This window comes from Arvicola amphibius, chromosome 4 (genome assembly GCF_903992535.2).
Source record: "Arvicola amphibius chromosome 4, mArvAmp1.2, whole genome shotgun sequence".
Lineage (NCBI taxonomy): Eukaryota > Metazoa > Chordata > Mammalia > Rodentia > Cricetidae > Arvicola > Arvicola amphibius.
The window spans coordinates 132707547-132732249 of record NC_052050.1 but is presented as its reverse complement, the minus strand read 5'-3'; the positions used below and the strand labels follow the sequence as shown (position 1 = coordinate 132732249).

Genomic DNA, 24703 nt, shown 5'->3' with positions numbered 1-24703 from the left:
CCACACAACAGGTTTCTAACCCTCTGAATTTGGCTCTGTCGTCTCTGCTCTAGTCCTGGTTCATGAGAGCCCGGTACTGAACCATGGAAGGGATGGATTTCTTTACCCCTAGAGGGCTATTATTTCACGTGTGTATAAACTCCCTAGAGCTCAAGGAAGCCTCCTGTAGAGTGAATTTCAAACAACACCTGGACCGGAAGCTGAGCTCAGGGATAGTGTCTGTATGAGGGACTGGAATTGTCCAGCTCCTGCTCACTGTCCCAAGCTCATCTATGCAATGAAAAGCTATCCTTCCTCCAAGATCCTGTCGAAGCTACCCTCTTTGGATGCCTGGCTTTCTTAACCTGAGACATCTTATATGCTTTCTGGAAAGTTAAATGTCAGATGCACCATCTCCTCCCCCAAATGCCCAGGAGGGACATTTATCTTTGTGAATTCTAAGTTATTACTCGGCTATCAACTAAAAACATTTCATATCATATACCACATAATATGTAAGAAAATTGAGACATAGATAGCTACTGCCTTCCTGGAGCTTGGAACTTAGCCGGGAAATGTCCCAGACCAATTCTTTGGTAGTTAACCAAATGACATCATCTGAGGGGAAACAGCAGAGCACCATGGGAAACTGGGGGTGTTAAATAGGATCTACTCAAAATGCACAACATCGAGCTCATACTGTAACCGACATACTGTTAGATTCTGCATGACCGTCTGGGTTGCTTGCCCTTTAAATGTACTTATTAGTTACTCGCAGATGATAAAATACATTCTGCCCGTTAGAGACAGACTGATTTCTTCAGTGGCTTAGGTTAGTGTCTCTGTCATAGATGATAAACCACTTATAGTCCAGACAAGAGGTTCATTTGATTATCTCTGTGCTATATACCATGCAGACCCCTCCCCCAACACCCAATGAGACTGGGGAGCAAGGTGGGGACTCCACATGAAGATGCTTTCATACTCATGCATTAAATATATGAAATGCTCTAAGGAAAAAAAATGGGATTCTCCATAATTTAATTACGGTCACTGAGATGCAAGCACTTAGTAGCTGGCTGGCGTCCACTGGTGTGCCTGAACTCTGCTAGCTATGAACTCAACAACACAGGGAATTTTACAGGAAAGAGCTGTATCAGACAGTTCAGACGTGGCTATGTCTGATTTCCTCCGGATCATCCCCACAATGCTTTTACCACCCTGGGCACCTTTCTTTTTCCTTTAAATCTGAGACAAATCAGACTGTTAGCAACATTTAACCCCTCCTCCCATTTTTTTTTAAAAGGTTCTAGCTATTAGAGTCTATTTGCAAACAAACTATTTGGTCTTGTTTTACCTTACCAAGAAATCTGCCTAGCAACCCTTTAATGAAGATTCTGAGGTTACTAACACCAATGCTGGCTGTCAGTGTCCAAATGTTTCAATAATGGGTACGAAAGAGTTAAGAGAATTTCAGTTGCTTAACTTTTCCCGTCTTTCTCTTTCAACTATTTCATAACAGTGCCTTGTATGCATTAGGCAACAAGTGAGAATCACTGATTGTCCAACAAAGGAGTGAAGAACATTTGCATAGGGCTCTTAGGTGTATCTTGTACGGTATATCTGGGGTCCCATCTTCTCTCTTCACTTTGCCCACTCGGGTATGCTCTGTCTATTGCAATTCTTGGGGTGGTTTTACAAAGAAGGAACTGGAGGCAGACCCTGCTCTAGGAACCTCCATCTTATAAAAGCAAAAACAGAGACTGGAGAAGCGACTTAAGTCAGGGGTTAAGAGCCCTGGCTGCTCTTCCAGAGGACCCGGGTTCAATTTCTAGCAGCCATACAGCAGCTTACAACTGTCTGCAACCCTAGTTCTTAGGGATCTGATGCCCTCTTCTGGCATCCATGGAAACTGCACCTAAGTAACACAGATGTACATGTATCGAACACATAAATTATAAAATATACATAAAAAGCAGAAACAAGCACAGAGTGAGGACCCATCGTATAGGAAAGAAGTGTAAGTTCCTGGAGTACAGAGGGTGGGCGGAAGGTAGAGGTAGACGACCCGGGAAGGGGTCCCTGAGTTTGATTAAGCAGAGTCACTGATACAGAGCCGCTCTGCTGTGGTTTGGACAGATGCATCCCCCTACAACACTCAAGCACTAAAGGTTTGACCACCCCATCAAGCTGGTGCTGTTGAGAGATGACTGGATCATGAGGATGCGAACTTCATCAGCCGGCTACTTCTATTCCACAGATGAATGCAGAGTTGAATGGGCTATTAGGGGGTGGTACCTGCTGGTTGGAGGAAGTAAGCTACTTAAAGCAGGGTGTTAAGGGATATTACATTGTGCCTGGTCTCTTCCTGTATCTTTCCCTCTTCTTGTCTGCCATGCCATGAGCCACGTGCTTGGTCACTTCCTACCATGATGTTCCTTCTCATGTCTCCCATGGCGTGAGTCACGTGCTCCATCATTTGCTTCTTGCCACAAGGTTCTGCCTCATACAGTAATGGTGGGGTCAAGTAATCATGGTAATGTATGAAATTTTTAAAAAAAGGTTCTTGAAACGCATTAAGAGTATGTCATGCTGGGGATAACAAAAGTGTCACTCAACAGACTAAATCCACAGCCACTTAAATCCGGGGCTCCATCTATTCTTTCCTCAATGAGCACCTGATGAACTACATGACTTGTGTTTAGGGGCCAACTTTATCTGGACCAAAAAGACTCTTATTAACAGCATATTTGTATATTCATGAGGATGCTCCTGCCAGAAGCAGCCCTTAGAGATGAAGGCAGCAGGATGTCAGGTTCCTGCTTCCTTCAAGTACATTCCTGGACCTTTGCCCACGGAGAAGCAATAAAGGCAGGGCTGTCTTCTTAACTAGCATTTGACTTTGTCTGTAGAGTCTGTGTCCACTGAGAGCAGGTCCTGATGCAATGGTGCTCACTTACAAAGGTCTGATTGTGCAGGGATCCAAGGAGAGCAGCAGCCGGGATCGACACTGCTAGCTGTTTGGAGGAACTGAGCTCTGTGCCTTGGTTTTCTTATTTGAACATTCCCATTTACTATTGTCTGGGTGAGCATTTAAGAAGATGATAAGTTCCAGGTATTCTTCACAAATATTAACTCTATCTTGTTTTCCTTCATCTCCCTAATACACAACCGAGCAGCTGGGCAGTGAGAGATTCATGCAAAGGGCACCAGTGTCAAATTCTGGAATTGTAGAGTCAAAGCTAATAAAGCAGAATCATTCCTGACAAGTGTACATAATTTAATAATTTCCTAGTAGGTGCATTTTTTAAACAGTTAATTTTAGTAGGTTTTTTTTACTCAGCTCAAACATATACCATCCCATTTCAATCTAATCAATAAAAATATCAATAATATGTCCATATTCTCTTTTTCTTTCTAAGTCTTTAAATACCATGTGTAGCTCCCACCTAGTCTCAACTCGTAATGATTATTTCGCAGACACACAATAACTCCAGAGAGTCCTGGAGAGCCACTAGAGGGCCATCAGCAGGACGGAGTGCTCTGTAGAGTTAGCAGTGCATGGGATGGACTGCGGAGAGAAGGGTGAAAGCAAAGGTGCCCACATCAGACTCTCTGTGGGCAGTGGAGAACCACTAGGGTAACCTCAGCAGGACTGAGTTAGCAGTGCATGGGATGGATTGCAAAGAGAAGGATTGGAAACAGAGGTGCCCACATCAGACCCTGTGTGGGCAGTGGAGAACCACTAGAGGGCCATCAGCAGGATGGAGTGCTCTGCAGAGTTAGCAGTGCATGGGACAGACTGTGGAGAGAAGGGTGGAAACAAAGAGGTGTTATAGGAACCCAGTGATCAGTTGGGTCTAAACAGGATGACCTTGGGAAGAAGAGAAATCTCATTTTCCAAAGTATTAACTAAATGGGAAAGCTGTATATAATTAGACCCAAAAAAGTGGAATGAAACTTTAATGCTATTAGAATCTAGATGATATAATATATATATATATGTGTACTACAGGCAATTATCTTTTCTCTACCGTCTTTCCAATGAAGAGACTCTGGAGGGGAAATATTAGCAGGCTTGGGAGATGGCTCAGTGGTTAGGAGTGCTCGCTGTGAAAGCAAGAGGACCTGAGTTCAAATCCTCAATATGCATTTAAAAAGCCAGGTATGTAGTCCCGTGCTTATAACTTCAGCCTGGGAAGATGGAGACAGGTGGATCCTAGGAAACCACCAGCAAACCAGCCTGGCTGAAACTTCCAGCTACAGGGTCAGTGGGAAACCCTGTCTCAAAAAGTAGGAGGGCAACAGAGGACCACTCTTGTTTTTGCACACATGGGTGCCTGCACCCGTGTGTCCACATGCTTATACACCACACGTGAGGACAGAAGGAATGAGGGACGATAACACAACATTATTGTAATCCCAAATTCTAATGATTGATGCAAACATTAAGTGAGTGATGAATGTATAGTTTGAGTTCTAGAGATAGCTCAGTCAGCAAAACAATAGCCTTATAAGAACAAAGTTCTGAGTTTAATCTCTAGTTTTAAAAGTCAGGCACGGTAGGCGGTAGCGGCTTATCCTTTTAATCCCAGCAGGCAGAAGAATCTCTGAGAGTTCAAGGCCAGCCCAATCTACAGAGCAAGTTCCAGGAAAGCCAGGGCTACAAAGAGAACCCCTGCCTCGAAAAACAAAACAAAAAGCCAGGCTTAGTTTCCAGTACTGGATTGGTGGGGAAGTGGAGACAGGCCTATCCCTGGGCTTTGCTTGTGAGCCAACAAGGCCAACTTGGTGAGTTTCGTGTCTGTGAGAAACCCTGCTTCAAAGAAGATGACTCCCGGGGAATAAATGAGGTCATTCTCTAGTCTCTACCTGTATGTACATACCATAAACATGAGCGTGCACAAGTATGTGCACAAGTGCACATGCACACGGAGAAAGAGAGACAGACGGTGCTAGAGAGATGGTGCCCTGGTCCTCCAATCATTAACTCAGACATATCTGTACGACAAGCGCGAGTTGAGCAACCTTTCCCCACGCCCGAGGGTTTTACATCCTTACCTCGGACAGGAGGTGCTGGATCACAACCGTTAATGCTTCAAACTTGGTATTGCCGCAGGAAAGAAGCTGCTTGAGGTGTAGGATGAATCCACTTTGGTTTTCACATTTTGTTTTGTATTGCGCCAATTCAAGCGCTCTTTCGCAGGACAGCACATCCGGGGCTGTCTGGGTCTGGATGCACAGACTTCTGGGATTCTTCTGCCGGCCCTTCTCAACTGCAAGAGGAAGAAATGGAAGCACAAAGATGTGCGAGGGTAAATTTTATAACAACTCCCCAGAATTGCTCCCCTCTGACTGTGGGTCCCCAGATCAAACTCAGGTTCCCAGGCTGGCGCAGCAAGCACATTTATCTGCTGAGCCATCTCTCCAACTCAATGGCATGGCTTTAAATTTTCCAGTAAAACTGACAAAGAACTCTGACAGCCAAAGGCCTTTTCTGTGTCGGTTGGGGGTGGTCTTGTGATTTCTGTCTTTTGAGTTTATTTATGTCACGAATTATATTTATTGATGCTTGTAGGTTGAGCCATCCCTAAAGCTCTGGAGTGAAGTCAGCTTGATCAGGTTGAATGGTCTTTTTGATACAATCTTGAATTCAGTTTGCCAGTATTTTATTGGGAATTTCTGCACCTATGTTTATCAGAGAGGTTGATTTGGTGTGTGTGTGAGAGAGAGAGAGAGAGAGAGAGCGAGAGAGAGAGAGAGAGAATGAACTAGATATTAGTATGCTACAAATTAAAGATGTAGTTTTAAATTCCTTGTTTATATCAAAAAGAAGAGATTTTTTAAAAAGAAATCCAATAGCAGCAACTACTTCTGACATAAGCACAAAGGAAAATTCAAATTTTTAAACTTGAGAAGCTCTTCTTTGCTCTTACAGTTTCCTTTTAAAAGACTTGTTATACTGGATGTGATGGCACACTCCTTTGATCCCAGCAGTTGGGTCGCAGAGGCAGGCGGATCTCTGAGTTCCAGGACAACCTGGTCTAGGGTTCTAGGCCAACTGGGGATACACAGCGAGACACTGTCTCCAAACAAATGAGTAAATTTGTTTCGTTTTAATTGGTATGCAAAGTAATAGGTTTCATTATAGTACTTTCACAGATAAATCCTTTTCATTTGTAAAAACTTCTTCACAGTTTATTTCCTGTTGGTCCTCCTCCCCTGACCCCAAACCCTTCCCACTCCCCTGAAGTTCTCACTCCCCTGAAGTCCCCTCCCCCCTTCCCATCACAGGCCTCAGATGCTGCTCTCTTGCTGTCTGTCCTGTCACTGCCGTGGTCTACCTTGCAGAACCATCACTGAGCTAATAAACCAGCACATACACTGAAGATCTCGCTTCGCCCCACTGAGGTCACTGTAAAGAGCACTCTATGCCTGTATACATTGCTTCATTTTATAGTAAGTGCAAATGTAGTGTTTCCCAAGCTGTAATAGTGGGTAAAGGAGAACTTTATCCCCAGCACCTCCGTCTATGATACCATTTGGAGACTCTGCTCACTTCCGATGCTGTGCTCTAAATGAAAATCTTGCTCAGTTTTGGACGCATTCCAAACTTTAAGTTGCTCTGGATAAAACAGGAAACAATACTGCTTAATGTCTGGAAATAAACAGTCTCGACAATCAAAACAGATCTAAATATAAGAGGAAGGCACGTGAAGCCAGAAAGAGTAAAATCAATTTTTCTTATTATGATGTGCAGTCCCTGTGGCGCCATCCCCCTTCTGGGGTGACGAATTGGACAGGACTTTTGAAGCTGCGACCCTTCCCTCTCATTTTTTAGGAAGTCACAAACTATCATCCAGGAGAGCCGTAAGGAAAGAAAAGAAACATCTGGATTGTGTTCCAAGAGTCAGTGGTTCTTGGTTACACTCAGAATAATATTTAAATATCAAGTTACATTCTAAGTAATATTTTAGCATCAATCAGATAAAAGTGCCCTCACTTCCTGTGGCTGCTTTGCATGGGTAAACAAATCCCTGCTGTGTCTTGCAGTACCTGGAGATGGGGAAAGACCCAGCATACTTTAGTGAATTTAGTTTTTTAAATCACCTATCGCTAACTGCCACTTCCCTAGATGAGGAAATGGCCAGCTTGATATTGCCATAATCAAATAGTACAGAAAAATAAATTATTAATCACTTACTATATTAATGACAAAGATCTAAGCGGCATGTCAACATACTCTGTATATCAATTCGTCAATGTTTGCCTTTGAGGGCTACTATTCCTGTGATGGAATACCATGACCAAAGCAACTTGGGGAGGAGAGGGTTAATTTCAGCTTACACTCTCCCTTCCAGGAACCTTGAGGCCACAAGCGGGGGTGGGGGGGGGGTGCTGCTGCTTACAAGGCTTGCTCCCCATGACTTGCTCAGCCTTTCTTATAGAATCCAGGACCCCAGTCCAGGGATGCCACCACCTACAATGGGCAGGGCTCTCTCCCATCCTTCACTAATTAAGAAAATGCCCTACAGCCACATCTTATGGAAGCATTTTCTCAATAGACTCCTTTCTCTCAGATGACTCTAGCCATCTCAAGTTGCTATACAATTAGCCAGTCCAATGTTCTAAGAAACTGTGTTTGCCACACACTAGCTAAGAACAATGGGAGGCTTTTACTGTTAAGAGAGTTCTCTATTCTCTTCTTCGAACCTAAATCTCTCTGTAGCCCAGGCTAGCTTCAAATTCCTGGGCTCGAGTGGTCCTCTGCATTGCCTCCAGAGCTATGGGCAGGTGCTACCCAGAATACTCCCCCCCCCCCCCTTTATTTTTTCTTTGATCCTTCTGGTACCTACATAAGAAAGGTAAGGCCAGAGCAGATGAAAGGGCATCTCAACTGTAAACAGACTCTCTGGGATAGATTCATTCAGAATCTAGGCCAAACAACACAGGCTCTGTGACCCCCTCACACTCTAGGAATTAGACTGGATATCAATGTAACTTATTAAAACACAGGAACAAAATACACGCAATAACCTTACCAGACTATTGAAACTATCAGATCACAATTACAGAGTGTGAGGGGCGGCTCTCACCTGCTCTCCAGTCCCCCCCCCCCCCCCCCCCCCGCAGTGTCAGGGATCAGACTGGGGCTTTAGGCACACCCAGGACTACCACTAAGCTACATCCCCAGCCTGAGGCTAATCTTCTACCTTAACATTTTAGAGAAAATGTTCTGTAGGATTCTTGGAGACGTAGGAACTACATGGTGAAAATACAGCAAAGCGCATGGAAAACTCACAACGTTTTCCTTCTGGGGCTGGGGATTGCAAGCCAGACAGTAAGATGTTTTAAAGCATTTTCATACTTTCTGCCTTTTTAGAAAAGATGTACTTCACTTCTGTGCTGTGTGGACATATACGTGTATACGCGTATTTGCTGGTTCATGTGGCCATGCATAGGCTTATGGTGGCCAGAGCAGGACATCAGGTGTTGGGAGCAGTGAGACCCCAGATGCTGAATTTCTTGTAATCCCCTGATATGAGTGCCTGCAGCTGCTCTGAGCACGAGACCTTCAGGAGTTCCTGATGGCAGAGTGGTTTCTGGTGGGTTTGGCTGGGGCGTGGCTATCTCTATATAATCTGCCTCTGAACACAATAAAGGGGCATTCTTGGGGAATTCAAGGATGACCCGTGTTGTTGTCTCTCTGTCTGTATGTGTTTATGTATTTTAACCTCCTGCCCCTTGCCCGAAGCTCGGGAACTGGGTAATCGCGCATAGAGCGCAGACACGGGGGCGCAGTGTGCAGCAATCAGGTGTCTTTATCATTCTCCACTTCATCTCCTTGAGACTGGATCTTCTCACTCAACCTGATGCTTGCGGGCTCAGCTAGGCTGGATGGCCATTGAGCTCTTAGGATGTCCCTTTCCCCACTGCCCTACCGATGTTGGGGTTACAGGTATGCACAGCCATGTCAGATTCTCATCTGGGTGCCGAGGGCTCAAAGAACAGTTCTCATACTTGCCTGGGAACACTCCTACCCCTAGTGCCAAAAGTGACAGGGTAACTATTATCTACAGAAATTTGAATATATTAAATAAATTAAGAAATAAAGAAAATGTTCAAAATGGTTAAAAGAAATTCTGAGCACTTAAGTCCTTACTCAACGCTTAACATGAAAGAAAATACAATCTAGTTCAGAATCTTTCCTAGAGCAATCTAGGCAAGAATTTAAACATAGGGTTTGTTAAGGACTGGAACAAATTGACAGTCAAGGAGGAAATGACACATCAACATTGTTTTTCTAGAGTACACACCTTCCATTGGGCAGGGTACTCTATACCTGGGGCTGGACAAGCACACTGTGACCTCAATCTTTGCTCCACATACTATGCTCCCTTAGGACAATAATCCTACATGGCAGCCAATGACCCAGTTCACACATCCCTCCCTGTCCCCATTCCTGGTTCAATTAAGAATCAGAGAGGAAGAAAAAAAATCTCTAGTGATGCTCAAAGCCCCGAAGCTCATATAAATGGGTTAATTCATAACATGGAAAGCCAAGAGTTTCCCTTGAGTCTTGTGGGATTTATTATTTACATGAGCTTATCATAATATGATAAATTTAGCATAATATGAAGCAAACTGTGACCACCTATCCTTAAATGCCCTTACATGTTTTTATCAGGATGAGGATGTTACTGTTTTGATAATAAGGCTGTACTTAAAAAGATAAACTATTTTGTTTATATCTATGAATCTATTAAAAGAACATGATCTGATTTCAATGAATTAATTTAATCTGAAACCTTAATATTATCAACAAAGTAATATTACTGCCACTTCTGACTCATATTACAATGGATTCAGTATGGGAAAACACAAACTGCAAAACAAAACTCTTTGTGCACACACTTGTACCAACACCCTTCACAATAGCCTCAAATAATATAAAATATCTTGGGGGTAACTCTAACCAACTCAAGTCAAAAAACTTGCATGATAAAAACTTCAAGTCTTTGAAGAAAAGAAACTAAAGATATCAGAAGATGAAAAGATCGCTCATGTTCATGAATTGGCAGGATTAACATAGTAAACATGGCCATTTTACCAGAAGCAATCCACAGATTCAACACAATCCCCATCAAAATCCCAGCACAATTCTCAACTTCATGTGGAAAAGCAAAACACATGGAATAGTCAGAATAATCCCGAACTATTAAAGAACTGCTGAAGGTTTCACCATCCCTAATTTCAAGTTGTATCATAGCACTGTAGTTTAAAAGAAAAACACTCATGGTATTGGCATGAAAAAAGAACACATTGATCAATGGGATCGAATTGAAGAATTAGACATTAGTCAGCATGCACCCGATTTTTTGGTAAGGAAGCCAGAAATACACACTGAAAAAGAGACAGCATCATCATCAAATGGTGCTGGTCAAGCTGGATGTCTGCATGTAGAAGAATGAAAATAGATCCATATCTATCCCCATGCACAAAATTCAAGTCCAAGTGGATCAAAGACCTCAACATAAACCAGATATTATATGTGTGTGTGTGTGTGTGTGTGTGTGTGTGTGTGTGTGTGTGTGAATGTATAAACAAAATGTGGTACATTACTCCGCTACTAAAAAAAAAAATAATAGCATAAAATTTGCAGGCTACATATGGTATCTCACAACCATCTATTTCCAGGGCATCTAACACCCTCTTCTGACCTGTATGGGCAATAGACATACATGCTACACCTACATATATATATATATATATATATATATATATATACATAAAATAAATATATCTAATAAAAATTTAAAAGATTAAAAAATAATGGGCAGTGGGGGGCGCACACCTTTAATCCCAGAACTCAGGAGACAGAGGCAGGAGGGTGAGTTCAAGGCCAGCCTGGTCTGCAGAGTGAGTTCCAGGACAGCCAGGACTGTCTAGAAACCCTGTCTAGAAAAAAAAAAAGCCAAAAAGAAAATTCTCAAAAGGAAAAAAAAAAAAAAGAAATTTGCAGGCTAATGAAAACTAGGAAAAAAAAAAAACATCCTGAGTGATGTAACTCGGATCAGAAAGATAAATACGGATATTAGTCATTAAATAAATAAAATGAAGCTGCAATCTGTAGAATCAGAGAGGATAGGTAAATAGGAGGTGTTGTGGGGGAGGTATATGAATTCCCCTGAGAAGGTGAAAAAGATTTTATGGGCAGACCAGGGACAGGTGGGGATGGTGGAGTGGGGATCAGGTAGGGGGAGATGGGGTGGAGGAAAAGAGTCTAGGGAGAGATGGCTGGAATGGGGGTGGGGGGCAGTGGAAGCTTCCTGGACTGTGTGAAGGCGCTCCTAATGAGGACTCCTAATAATAAGAGATATGGAGTCCCAGCAGGTCACCGCTTGTCACTAGGCAAGGCTGCCAGTGGTGAGACTGGGTTGCATTCAGTTGAGCTGTTGACTATGAAGGTCCCATAGAAATTCACAAACAATGCAGGCTATTGCTAAGACAATAGGAAGCATTCACCCCTAATTCCTAATGCCTTTGGTGTGGGAAGGTACTCTGCAGGCTGTAGAAAGGGAAACATGAACAACAACCTTTTACCTACCATCTGCTCAGCCTGCAAAATATGTTAGGACAATGGTGGCATAGAACTTTTGGGAGTAACCAACCAATATCTAATTTGACTTAAAGACCACTCCAGGAGAGGGAATTCATGCCTGGTGCTGCCTGGGCAACCAAGAAGCAAAGATTAGATGGCCCAGAGACCTAGTGTAAAACCAAACATGGCTGATCTTTAAAAAAAAAAAAAAAGTATCAAGAAAATGACTCCTAGCGATATTCTGCTATATTTATAGATCGGTGTCTGATCCAGTCATCATTAGAGAGGCTTTCACTGGCAGCAGAAATAGAACATATGCAGAGACACACAGTCAGACACTGCGTAGAGAGAGAGTCTAAATGAGAGGTCTCCATCAAATCCCTCCTCTCAGAGATCAGGGAACCCCCACCACCACCAAGTAGAAAAGGCAGAAGGATTTTAAGAGCCAGAGGGGATGTAAGATACCAGAACAAGGTCCTCTGAATCAACTAAGCAAGGAACATATGAGATCACAGAGACTGAAGTAACAAGCCTGGGACCTACACGGGTCTACCTCAGGTCCTTTGTGTTTATTATTATTACAATCAACTTAGTATTTTTGTGGGACTCCTGACTGAGAATGAGTGGGTCTCTGACTCTTGTGCCTGCTCTTGGTACTCTTTGCCTCCTGTTGGGTTGCTGTGTCCAACTTATTATGTTTTTACTTCATCTTATTCTGTTTTGTTCTGTCACGTTTTTTATCTCTTAGAACCCTCTTCTTTTCTAATAAGAGCTGGAAATGGAGTGGATCCAGAGGGGAAGGGAAGTGGGGAAAAGTGGGGAGGACTGTGGAGGTGGAGGAATTATAATCAGTATATATTGTATGAGCAAAGAATCTATTTTCAAGAAAAGGTAAAAATAATAAAAAAAATCTGCTCACTTGAAAAACAGCTAAATAACTAGTCCAAAGCTTTAATTTATCATCTTACAGAAAAATAAGTTGCTCCATTAGATGGATGCCCATCTCATTAATTAAACACCTTTTGAGATGGGCTTAAATCCAGACCCAAAGCCTAACCATGACACAGAATAAGTTGAGGAAAAACCTGCCTTCTGGCCAAACAAGCCACCCATTAATAGAATCTGCTTGATTACCAAGTTGTTAAATCTCGGAGAAAAGACCAATAAGAAAGTGTCCAGAGTTCCATGAAGCACAAAAACTACCTAAGGATGAATCTATTTTTCCATAAGTGTTGGCCCACTCACTACTACTCATTACCATAGACCATAACAGGGGCAAACAGGGATGGGGGAGGGGAGCTATTGGGGACCCAGCAGGGATCATCTCAGGATAGCACTGCTCTGGGATGCAGGAAGACAGCCTGAACCCCTGTGAGGCTAGACAGTCAGACAATTCCCATCTTTCTACACTTTTCTCAATCCCACATCTGAAAGTTCCAACAGAAATACCAAGTATTTGTTTTTGCAGTTGGTGTCTCCTTGGCGTTTGATTAGAGTATTATAATGAGAATCAATGAAAAAATATGTTTTCTAATATAGATGAGCATCCAGATAAACCATACTGTTCATTCTATAGCCATCTATGGAATGCATCCTAACAAACTGGTCCTGGTTTTTAAGAAACTTGTGCGACAGAAGTACGTCACCAGTCTTGGAAGTATGATATATGACATATGATATATGATATGATATGATATATGATATGATAATCAGATGTTGGAATCATGTACACACAGTGAGGTAGGAGTGCATGTTGAGAATGTCCTAGGTGCAGGGGCAGAGTATTAACCAATCTGTCCATGAGGCAGATAAGTGAAGGAGGTAGCCAGAAACTGAAAATAGAGCCAGGAAACACACACAAAGGCATGACTTGAAGCCCCCAAGGCTTGTGCAGCTCGACACAATTATCAATCCCAACCAAAGTAAAATGAAGCTGCTGGGAATATAAAGAGAAGTGAGGGCATGTGCATGGTGCAAGACTTTATCATGTAGAAAACAGAAAACAATGCTGTGAAGGGGAGAAGACCTAAGCAGGCACCACCAGAGAGGCAGAGAGCAGAGAGGCCAGGAGGGAGACCCAAGAACAACAAATCCCGGGTCCATGACAGTGAGGATGGGCAGGAGAGAATGGGTTTACAAGGCAGAGCAAGAGGCCCACAGTCAGAACAAGAGACAACCAGTAAAGGCTAGGCTTCTGGCTGGGAACTGTCAGATTGACAGGCAGAATGAGGACAAGGGCAGAAGGAGAGGAGTGTGGAGTGGCTTATGGGGAAGGTGCTAGAACCTTCTCTCACACTCTGCTCCTGAATCTCCAAAATTAGTCCGTCCTAAACACACCTGTTCTTCCGACTAATCACCTGCCATGTAATTCTCTCAAGGTGCAATCGAGCCTAAAGATGGCCTGGAGACTGCCCCCAACACACAGGGCTATGTACACAATCTGGTTTTATCAATTTAGCAGTGATGGTAATCTATGCAACCTTATCAGAATTTTTTAAATTCATCACTTATGTCAGGAAACAATAGCTTAAACATAGAGTTCTCTATATATTCAAAGATGACCTTGAGTTTGTAATTCCCCTGCTTTCTCTTCCAGAACACTAGGATGGCAGTCATGTGATACCATGCATGGTTTCTACAGTGGGGATTGAACCCAATGCTTCAGCCAGTCACCTGGTACCATGTCTTCACTTTGCCGTCTCTACTCTCTGTAGCCATAAGTTCAATGAAACCCTTCTGTTAAAAGTTGCTTTGGTCGTGGTATTTTATCAAAGCAATGTTAAAATAACTAATACAGTACCTAAAAGATTTCTTAGTATTAATTTTCCCCAGAACTACATAATCACAGATAAAAGGGCTTCCAAGATAATCAAAAGTACAGCAGAAAAGAGTATTAAAATCCTAACTGCTGTCTTTTGACCTCAGATCACAAGCAGTGTGCACACACTATTTTTGTTTTGGGTGGGAGAAGAGAAGGGGTCTTGCTATAGCGCAGGCTGACGGTTATCTCTCAATACTACCTCAGCCTCCCAAGTGCTAAGATTACAGGTGTATGCCACCATGCTTAGCTCTGCACACACTGCTAGTAAATTAGCTCTAAAATATCCTCTAAAGTGACAGAGCACATATTATTAGGGTGTTTTGTCTGTTTGCATTCTATATAGCTCTGTCTGTCCTGGACCTTCCTTTGCAGACCAAGCTGGCCTTGAACTCTCTACCTGCCTCTGTCTGCTGGGTGCCAGGATTAAAGGCATGCACCACAACCCAGCCATAACACATGTTATTTTAATAGTGATTCTCTATGCTCTTGGAAAGTAACCATCAACATGCCCAGCGGCCAGTGAGGTCATCAAGATGGCTTCTTCAAGGAAGCAAAAAGAAGATGAAAATATAAATTAAAACAGTAAAGTGTGGTAGAGCTACATCACTGATCTGTTGTCCTTCAGTCTGGCCTTTTATGAACTCTACAATAACCAACTCTCTTTTTACATATAAATTGATGTATGTATACATACATACACACACACATATAATCTATGTATATATTAGGGAAATGGTAATGGCTTCATTGATACCTATTTTGGTGTTTGAGAAAAACATATTTATCTTAAAAGTACACAAATAACCACCATAAATGTTACACTAGTAAAATATTAAGGGTATAAAAGACACATCTGAAATGCACAATACCTTTCCTCAATGTGTTATTTCAAAATGGAAAGTATTTCAAGTAACTATAGTCAAATACTAAGACTTTGTCAAATAACAAAATAGCTTGAAATTTGAAAACAGTTTTTGTCAACTTGACACAAACTAGGGTCACCTGGGAAGAAGGACCCTTAATTGAGGAATTACCTCCATCAGATCAGCCTAGGGGCATGTCTGCGGGGCATTTTCTTACTGTGGGATAACCCTTCTGTATGATGTGAATATATGTTGCTCTCATTGGTTGATAATAAAAGCTGCTTTGGCCTATAGCAAGGCAGAATATAGCAAGGTGGAAAAGTCAAACTGAATACAGGGAGAAGGAAGGGTGGAGTTGAGAAGATGCCAGCCAGCTCCCAGAGAAGACATGTTAGAACACAGGTAAAGTTACGAGACAAGTGGCAAAACAGAGATGAATAGAAATGGGTTAATTTAGAGATTAGAGATAAGAGCTAGTAGTCCAGGCAGTGGTGGCACATGCCTTGAATCCCAGCACTTGGGAGGCAGAGTCAGGCAGAGTATGTTAGTTTGAGGTCAGCCTGCCTGATCTACAGAGTTGAGTTCCAGGACAGGCAACAAAGCTACAGAGAAATCCTGCATCGAAAAACAAAAACAAAAAACAAATACAAAACAAAAAAAAAAGTAAGAGCTAGTTAGGAATAAGCCTGAGCTGTTCCAGCCAAGCATTTTTATAATAATAAATATTAAGCCTCTGAATGATTATTTAAAAGTGGCTGTGGGACAGAGAAACCACAGTTTACATTAATTGCTAACTGATGCAACTAGCCCAATTCAACATCAGCAGCTCAAGCACTTGGCAAGTTGGTCTGGCTTGTTTAAACAAGGTAGATGTGGGTAAGCCAGGAAAAGCAAGACACCAAGCTGTGTTCCTCCATGGTCTCTGTTTCAGTTCTTAACTCCAGGTTCCTCCCCTGACTACTCTTGGTGGTGAACTATAACTTGTAAACCAATAAATCATTTCCTCCCAAGGGTAGTTTTGGTCAGAGTTCTATTATAATAACAGAAAAAGCAAACTAAAACAAATGGGATTATTACAAATACTTAATCAACACCTAAACCAATTTGTATTATTTCAGAATCAAAAACCAGTAAGGTCTGTTATAGATTCCATTTGTGAATTCTTTCCTTCATTCATAAGTGACCAGAGAACACAAACACTCCATTTCTCAGTTCTCTTTCAGGTAGAATAGTCATGTGACCGAGATCTAGCTCAAGAGATTGGCTTCAGGGATCTCCTTCTGCATTTCCTTTGCTTGCTGCCTGAGAAAGGCACCCATAAGGAAAGGGACGAAGGACACAGAAGAGACACCAGTCCTGGCTGCAGAGCCATGCACAGCAAACATAGCTCCTTCTCAGGGGGGTGATATGGGATTCCTGTCTGTATGCTGTTAATATGTTTTATTGCCATTGGTTAATAAAGAAGCTGCTTTCAACCAATGGCTTAACAGAATATTGCCAGGCTGGGAAAGATATAGAGTAGGTGGAGTCAGAGACAAGTCATGTAGCCACTGCTGGAGACAGATGTCAGATGGAACCTTACTGGTGGGCCACAAACATGTGATGATACATGGATCGACAGAAATGGGTTAATTTAAGATGTAAGAGCTAGCTAGGAATACACTTAAGCTATTGGCTAAACAGTATTGCAATTAACATAGTTTCTATGTGATTATTTCAGGTCTGGGCAGCCCTGAAATTAATGAGCAGTCTCCACCTATGGGGGTAGTGCGTCACTTCCTCAACTGTCTGGTTTTCATGCTTAGAACAATTCTAAAAGAAGTTGTTCAATGTGAACATCCAATACAAGGACATAATTTGATGAATTTCACTATAATCGAACAGATTTCTTTCACCTGCTTTGTAATCAAAATTGTTCTCTTTCGTACTGCCTCAAGTAAACACATACTTTGCACTAACACTGTTTTGTTCTCCCCTGGGACTTCCATTGCTAGCTATGCCCACCCCACCCCTGCCCCAGCCCTGCGATCCACACATCAGGCAAACATTCTAGCAACAACCACATCCCCAGAGCTGCCTGCATGTCATATGACATTATTCCTGGGGAGACATGAACAGTGTGTCTCCTTACTCCAGATAGGGCGTGCCCCAAGCACAGATCCAAGTAAGGGTGCCACCGAAGTCCAACTCAGTGAACCCATGGGGTTTCGCCGAGGTTACTTAGAAGAGTATGGGTGAGAGGGGTTGCTTACAGGGCCACAAAGGACTCAAAGACAGTTGCATCACCATAAGCCACTCCAGCATGGGTGATAACAGCGGGGAACCAGCTGCTCATTGCCCAACCAGAACGCAGCTCAGTAGGTGGGAGAGTGTCTCTGCTAGGTCATTCAGCTCAGCTGCTTCTGCCTCTTCCAGGCAGCTTGGCTGATCTGAGAGCATCTGCAGAGTCCTTACTACTTCTATCAACTCGAGGAGGGAGAAACCTACTGCATCTGGTCAGTTTTAGGGACTTCCTGGGTCTTAAAGAGCTTCCCCCATTGGATGGAATATTTTAACTGGGAGGAAATTGCTACACAGCAATCATTTTTCAGTTCATTAGCCCGGCGAAAATAACTCAGAATTCTCAGTGTGATTGACTGCCTTCTCTTGCGACAAAGAGAACATTAAGTATTTGAGGATCAAGCAATACAATCTAAATAATTAATACGGCTTTATTTCTGCTTGGAAGAAAAACTGAACTGAGAGGCAAGGAATATTTATACTGAAAAATGTTATTTCCCTTATTGTGAGCCATCATAAAATTACGACCAGTGTACTGTGATTAAAAACCCAAAATACACTTAACTTAGCTTAATACTTTGCCAAGAAATACTCTTGACAGAAACTTGGGACTATCACGAGGTCATTCCAGACTCTCAGGGTTCCTTCCTCATCCTGAGTCTTCATCCATGTTTAGCATCTTCTTCCAGCATCGCACAAGATCCCTGCCAGAGTGGCTTTCTCTCCCAGCCCTTATTTATAGAGAAAAAAAATGCCATCCCTAATTCAGTGGCACACGTGGTCAATACTAGCTCACCACGATGCTCAGTGCCCTGTGCACTTGTTCCAGGCTTTGACCAGGGCTTTGTTCCCAGCCTCTCTCTCACCTCACTGTTTGCTCAGAAATATTACGGTTCTTTCCTTTCTTCGCAGGAGCCACCTGCTTCCTCACCTCTCTAGGCTTTTAACACGATTTTTCTCTGCCTGGAGCATGTTTTATTTATTTCTCAGCTAGTTCCACTTATCCTGAGAGCTGACGTAAAAGGCACTCCTGGAACATCTGGATGAAGGTAACAAGAACCTGCCAAGAACCACCTGAGGGCCCAGGCCACACCCTGCATGATTACCTGGTCTCCTATTCATTTATGGGTTAGAGAAAGGCAAAGGGCTGTGTGGGACCTAGTCCAGGATATTTTCTCAGCACCAAGACTTGTACCTGGCATATGGCACAGGCCCAACAGATACTCATATGTGACATGAACGAATTAATCTTGCAGTCAGAGAAGCAGGTTAGAATCAGGGGAAAGCTGGTGGCACAGTGCAAATATGAAGCCCTCCAGAAAGTTCTATCAGAGGCTAGCTGCACTGACGGGACATGGTCAGTATTTTGTTACTGTTACCAATAAGAGCAGGCCTGCAGATGTAGTTCAATGGTGAAACCATTGCTTAGGATGCATGCGGTCCTAGGTTCGATCCCCAGTCGCTCCCCACCACCATCCAAAGAGCAAACTTTATCCTAAGTGCCTGAAGGAAGGCAGCCAGAGTGAAAACAAGCAGGGACTCCAAGGGTGGGGTCTTAAGTTTTTATAACCAATTGTTGAGGACGACTGAGGATGAATAACAAGATGACTCAACGGTGATGGCCCGATAAGAAACATGATGTCATTCAGAGAAATAAGCCAAGAGGATGAACTGGATTCGGGTGGTGGTGAGCTAAGGTTAGTTTCCAAGGGTAGTGTCATAGGACGTTCAGAGTTTAAAAGCCCAAAGCTAGGAAGTTCATGGCGTTTGAGGCCCAGAGACTTGGAAAGCAGAACATGTGGACAGCAGAGTGTGAAGCCCAGATAATCACACCCACAGTTACAGGCAGAGCCAACACCATCTTACCCCAGGACTCTTAGACTCCAGATCACCCCATTGCTATGGCCACCAATGGCACTTCCTTCACTAAGAATATAAACAAGTCAGTGCTTTATGTGTCTGGGCCCCAGACATACCGGTCTAAAATAAAGTGGGCTTGTTCAGTGATACATGCCTTCTAGGTCTAAAAGTTATAATACTCAGCAAATGAATTTTAAAATACTGGTATAAATTCAGAAAATGAGACATGACTAAAACACCACTATTCACTAAACTCTGGTCATTAAGGCCTCGTGCCTTTTGCTCAAGCTGTCTGCTACAAACAATCCTAAAGCTAGTGGAATAAACGAACCTTTGTTCACTCAAGCAATGGAATGTTTCTTGACTATTAAAGGAGTGGGAAAAGCCTGGGTGTGTGGCTCAGTGGCAGCTAAGCAGGTACAAGACGCAGGCCCATCCCCAGCACCACCATCCCCCCACACACGAAAGAACGAAGTAGATCAACATCAAACTCGTATATCACCCTTACAAAGACCAGCAATAAAACATTTACCAAGCTTCCCATTCTGCATAACAAATGAGGCTACGAGAGACATCCATAACTTTGCATCTGGTTAAAGCACTATAGGAAAAATAACCAAGAAACCATGACAGCGAGAGCTCTGGAGAAGGGCAGGAAGTGCCACATTAGGATGCTACAGCACCCCAAAGACTCTTTTCTATTACTATGAAAATTTATTCTTTAGTAATTTCATACGTGTTTATAATGTATTTAGATCATATTACCCCCTGCTCCCTGGCTGTCTTTTTTAACTTAGAGCAGGGGTCTACATTACTTTAACAAGTATTAAAATTACTTAGGATTATTTTGGACCATAGAAAATATTGTTAATCTAAAGCACACTTGTTTGTGTGAGTAGGGAAGAGGAGAGGAGCTAAGAAGAGCTGGGGGAGGGAGAGGAACGAACAGGATGTAACTATATGGCATAAAAATGTATAACATTAATAAAGCACACTTGTAGTTTTCACTTTTTCATGTATTTGTCTTATTGTTGAGGTGCAGGCAATTAAAGTCAAGGCCTCAGAAGACAGGGAGCTCAATCCGTGGTCCCCACCGCTTTTAGTTTTAGGGCTGAAGGAATTACAGTGGTATCTGGGCTGAGAAAGGAGCCACTCCAGCTTCCTTCTGTTACCTTCAGCCATCAGAGCTAGAAGGAAAGGCCAGCCAACCAACTGTCAGGTCAAGGGGAGCTACGAAACAAGGAGGGGATTGGGGGGTGGGAATCAAGATCATCCCCCAGAGAAGGCAAATGCCTCTGGGAAAACGAAAAGCAGCCAGCAAAAAGCAATCACCAGGGATGGCAATGAGCCAACAGAAAAACAAGAGGTACGCAGGAAACACACACACGACATGGAAAAATCATGCATTCACATGCCCATGAGGCAAGCCTGTTAAAGCAGCAGCCGCAACAAACTATAAGAACACTTAAAGGCCATTACAGAGTGAAATCAACTTAATTTGCCACGATTACAACCGTTAGCAAAAGTGAGAGGCGGCAATGCACTCTGCACGCAGGCAGACAGCTTTACATACGCCTGAAGGGATGCACTGAGGGGATTTCCATCAGGCACAGAGAACTGAAAAGCACCAGGGGCAATATTCTATGCCCGCATTTGCTTTGACAAGGAAGACCGGAAACCTAAATTTGTGGTCCGCTTACTGGCCCTCCACAAGCATCAGGGTGGTTTTAAGGGTGTTTGCAATGTTCAGATCTTTTCATCTCGGTGGGAAAAAAAATGGCAAAATAAAACCACAGCAATCCATCTCCTTCCTCGGTGCAAAGAGAAATCACCTTCATTTGCACATATCCTCTTTCCAAAACTCATTTGAAGACAGATGGGAATTAACAGGTGTTGGTCTTTACAGATTTGGTGGCAGAGAAGAGCACCCAGAAAGTTCCAAGGCAACCATCCTGCATCCATAAACACAAACAAGCCTACAGCTGCCTCCACACCCCAGAAGTACCCTCCCGCTCAGCACAGGAGAAAACAGCTCATTGTTTGTTAAGCCTCTCACTAAAGCGAGCTTTCTCTCCAATTATCTGTCTCCATAGAAATCTGAGAAGCATTCGCGGGCTCATTGGCACGTCCCTCCCCTACGCGGCTCTGAGCAGCGATCTGTGCACGACCAACCTGTGTGGAAAATGACAGTGCTTTTCCTGAGCCCCGAAGGAAGCCGGAGGTTTCGCAGCAGTCCTTTGGCAGTGAGGCGGACGTGGATGGTGGATAAGGAGAACTTGGGAGACAACAACATGTCTTCGGAGCAAGCGGGAGGACCTAGCAGGGGACGCAGCTTCCAGGGACCATCACATGCTGTCTTCTTTCTAACTCAGGACTCTCCCAGGCCAAGAGATACAGCCAAAGATAAACAAGCCTACATTGCTCAGGTCAGGCCACCCAGAGGAAAAAGAAAGCCAGAGCTAGTTATCCCAGGGCTCCAGGCTTCCGTTTGCACTCCCAGATGTAGCTAAAAACAATGTCCTGCGTCTGAGCAAGAGCTGCGAGGAGCAGGTCCGGAAGCAAGCAGGCTGAGTTACATCACACTGTACATGCCATGGGTTGTTGTGGTTCCCATCAGGGATGGGAAAGGGGAGGAGAAAGTGGGTGGTCTCAGGAGCTTTATGTAACAGCCAATGATGTCGCAGATCCAGCCACTCTTGGAGCAGGGTTAAGGGAAATTAACTGCCTCGTATGCCTAATGCCTGTTTATTAACTGGGCAAAAGAATAAGATGTTCACTAAAGCAATCTGTGAACTGACTCGACTTTCTTAATGGCGCAGGTTCACACTATCACCGCTGTGCCTTTTCCAGGCATCTTACCTATAAAGTTACTTGTAAACCTGATTTGCTTGGATTAAAAGCAAGCAAACCAACCAAAACCTCCAAGCAACAACCACTTCCAATCTTTCACAAAGAACCTGCCTTGTTAGGCAGTGACAGGTTGTCAGAGCGGCCGCTCTAGTTCTCACGGGTTAAGGACCTCACGAGACGTGAAAGGTCAGTGTGGTTCCTTTACCAGGTCTGTCCCTAAGAATAAGTAAATGAGACAGAAAACTTAAACCCTAAGCCACTCATTAAATGCTGTTGAAACCGACAAGAAGCAATTATCCTTTCAAAAGTCCTTCCTACACAGCATCTGGGAGTTGAAGATGGCAGAGGACAAGAGGGAAGGGAGACTAGCGAGACTCATTCTTCTCACTCGTACCCCACACCCAATCGTGTCAGAGGACATCAGCAAAACCAGTAACCCCCAGTGGGGATGAATGAACACACCTACACCCCATCAATCTCCTAAGTGAACCACATCCATGGCAACAGAAGAACCAATCACCAAGGACTTAGAGTCAAAGAACCAGACCTTTAATTGGCATTTTCCTGTGTTATATCACAGGTTATTATTTTTTAAAAAGTCTTTCCCCAAATTCCTTCCACCAAATTCTGAATTATTTAAAAAAACTGCTATCATTGCATTATCAAAAAACATGTTTCAAAAACCCAAGATATCAGTGATCATCAAAATTATAAACTGAATGATAAATAAATTATTATTATTACAAATAGATATAACACCATCCACATAGTCAAGGGTGTGGGGGTTTTTGTCTTTGGATCGGTTTGGTTTAGGGGAGGTTGTTAACAGTAAACTCTAAACTGTCCTGTCAAAGGAAAATCCGATAGCTTACACCACCCAAAGGAAGACATAAGCAACCCACTTGTTAATTAGTTATATTGTTTAAACATTTTATTTTAAGAAGAAACTGGAGAAATGGTTGCTCTTCCATAGGACTCATGTTTAGTTCCCAGCACCCACATGGCAGCTCAGAAATGTTTGTAACTCCAGTCCCAAGGGATCCAAGGCCTCCTCTGGCATTTTTCAGACATCAGTCATGCATCTGGTGCAGTCATGCGTGCAAGCAAAACACTTATACACATAAAATAGGGCAAAACGACTTGAACTACACTAGCATTAAGCTATCCCACACACATGAACTCTTAGCCCCTCTCCCTAAAAGCAGCAAGAACATGAAATAAAAGAAATAATGTCACTGGAAAGGAAAACCCACGTCAAATGCAGCTGTTTGTGAGATGCCCCCATATAAATTGCCTGCACACAAGAGTCCAAGCTCGCTTAGAAAAAGCCTCAAACTGCTCAGTTTCAATTCTTTCCCAAACAACACCTGCCCCCTGGTGGCCAGCTAGCATGAGTGCAAAGAAAAAAGGTGCCAGGTGTTATTTTGTAGTTTTAAAGGATCAGCAAAACAACTCAGCCAAGAGGACAGGAAAAGCAAAGTTTGGTACTTAAAGATGGAACAATTTATAAGGATTAAACTTTGGTTGACTTTTGTTGTTGGTGATGGGCTTTTGGGCTTGTTCTGGGGGGCTCTGTTTTTTGAACAGCAAATCTCTTAACTGCTGAGCCGTCTCCCTAGACTTCATTCCTCCCCACCCCCCCCCCCCATATTAAAGAATCCTTAAAAGCAATAAACATGAGAACCTCATCTTAGGCCCATTCTGGTCAAGTATGCCCTCAGGCTGTGCTCTATGCAATGGCTCCTAAATCTACACTCCTGTGCAGCGTGTACATCCTGTTCTTATTCGTCATCCATAGATAATCGCATAAAGAAAAAGAAAGAGGCCAAGGGGAAAGCGCACAGTTCTAAGTCAGTTAACATTCTTTTTTGTGTTTCTTGGCTGTACATATTTTTCCCAGTCTAAGTTGTTTGTGTTCATCTTCTATTACTGTAGCAAGAACACAAAATCTGCCCTCCACAAATTTTAAACGCATGTTCCTGTTAACTATGCCGTAACTACATGTGTTGTAACAGTGTTATAACACTATCTCAACCTTTCATAACTGAACCTAACAGCAACTTCCCATTTCTTGGTGAGCATCCGCCGGTGCCCAGAAGCCATTACACCTTCTCCTGCTACGATGCTGACTACTTTAGATACTGAATGTAAGCAAAGTCAGCAAGACTCCCCACCTCTTCTGTGCACTGTATGCCTGTGCATTGGTGCCTGGGAATGATGCACGGGCCACGGTGTGCATGGTGAGGGCATAGGACAACCCTCGAGGGTCAGCCTTTGACATCCGTTGTTTGAGCCAGGTTTTTTTCTTTCTGCTGTGTGTGCCAGGCTACCTGAGCCATGAGTTTGCAGAGATTCTTCTATGTCACTTCCCATCTTGCCATGAGAGTGCTCAGATTACAGATGCTCACAGGACAAGTCCTTATACCCACCAAGCCATCTCCTCAGCAC

At 43.2% G+C, this 24703-nt stretch overlaps 1 protein-coding gene across 3 annotated transcripts in view; it reads right to left on the bottom strand.

Moving 5' to 3' along the window:
* Mtus1 (microtubule associated scaffold protein 1) overlaps nucleotides 1-24703 on the bottom strand; it is a 134212-nt gene that overhangs the window by 29374 nt on the left and 80135 nt on the right. For 2 of the 3 annotated variants that reach the window (XM_038324589.1, XM_038324587.1), the window contains exon 6: nucleotides 5041-5255. In XM_038324589.1, coding sequence (XP_038180517.1) covers nucleotides 5041-5255 — 215 coding nt within the window. Of the gene's footprint in view, nucleotides 1-5040; nucleotides 5256-21577; nucleotides 21990-24703 lie in introns of those variants that run through there. The other variant, XM_038324590.1, reaches the window with a different exon arrangement.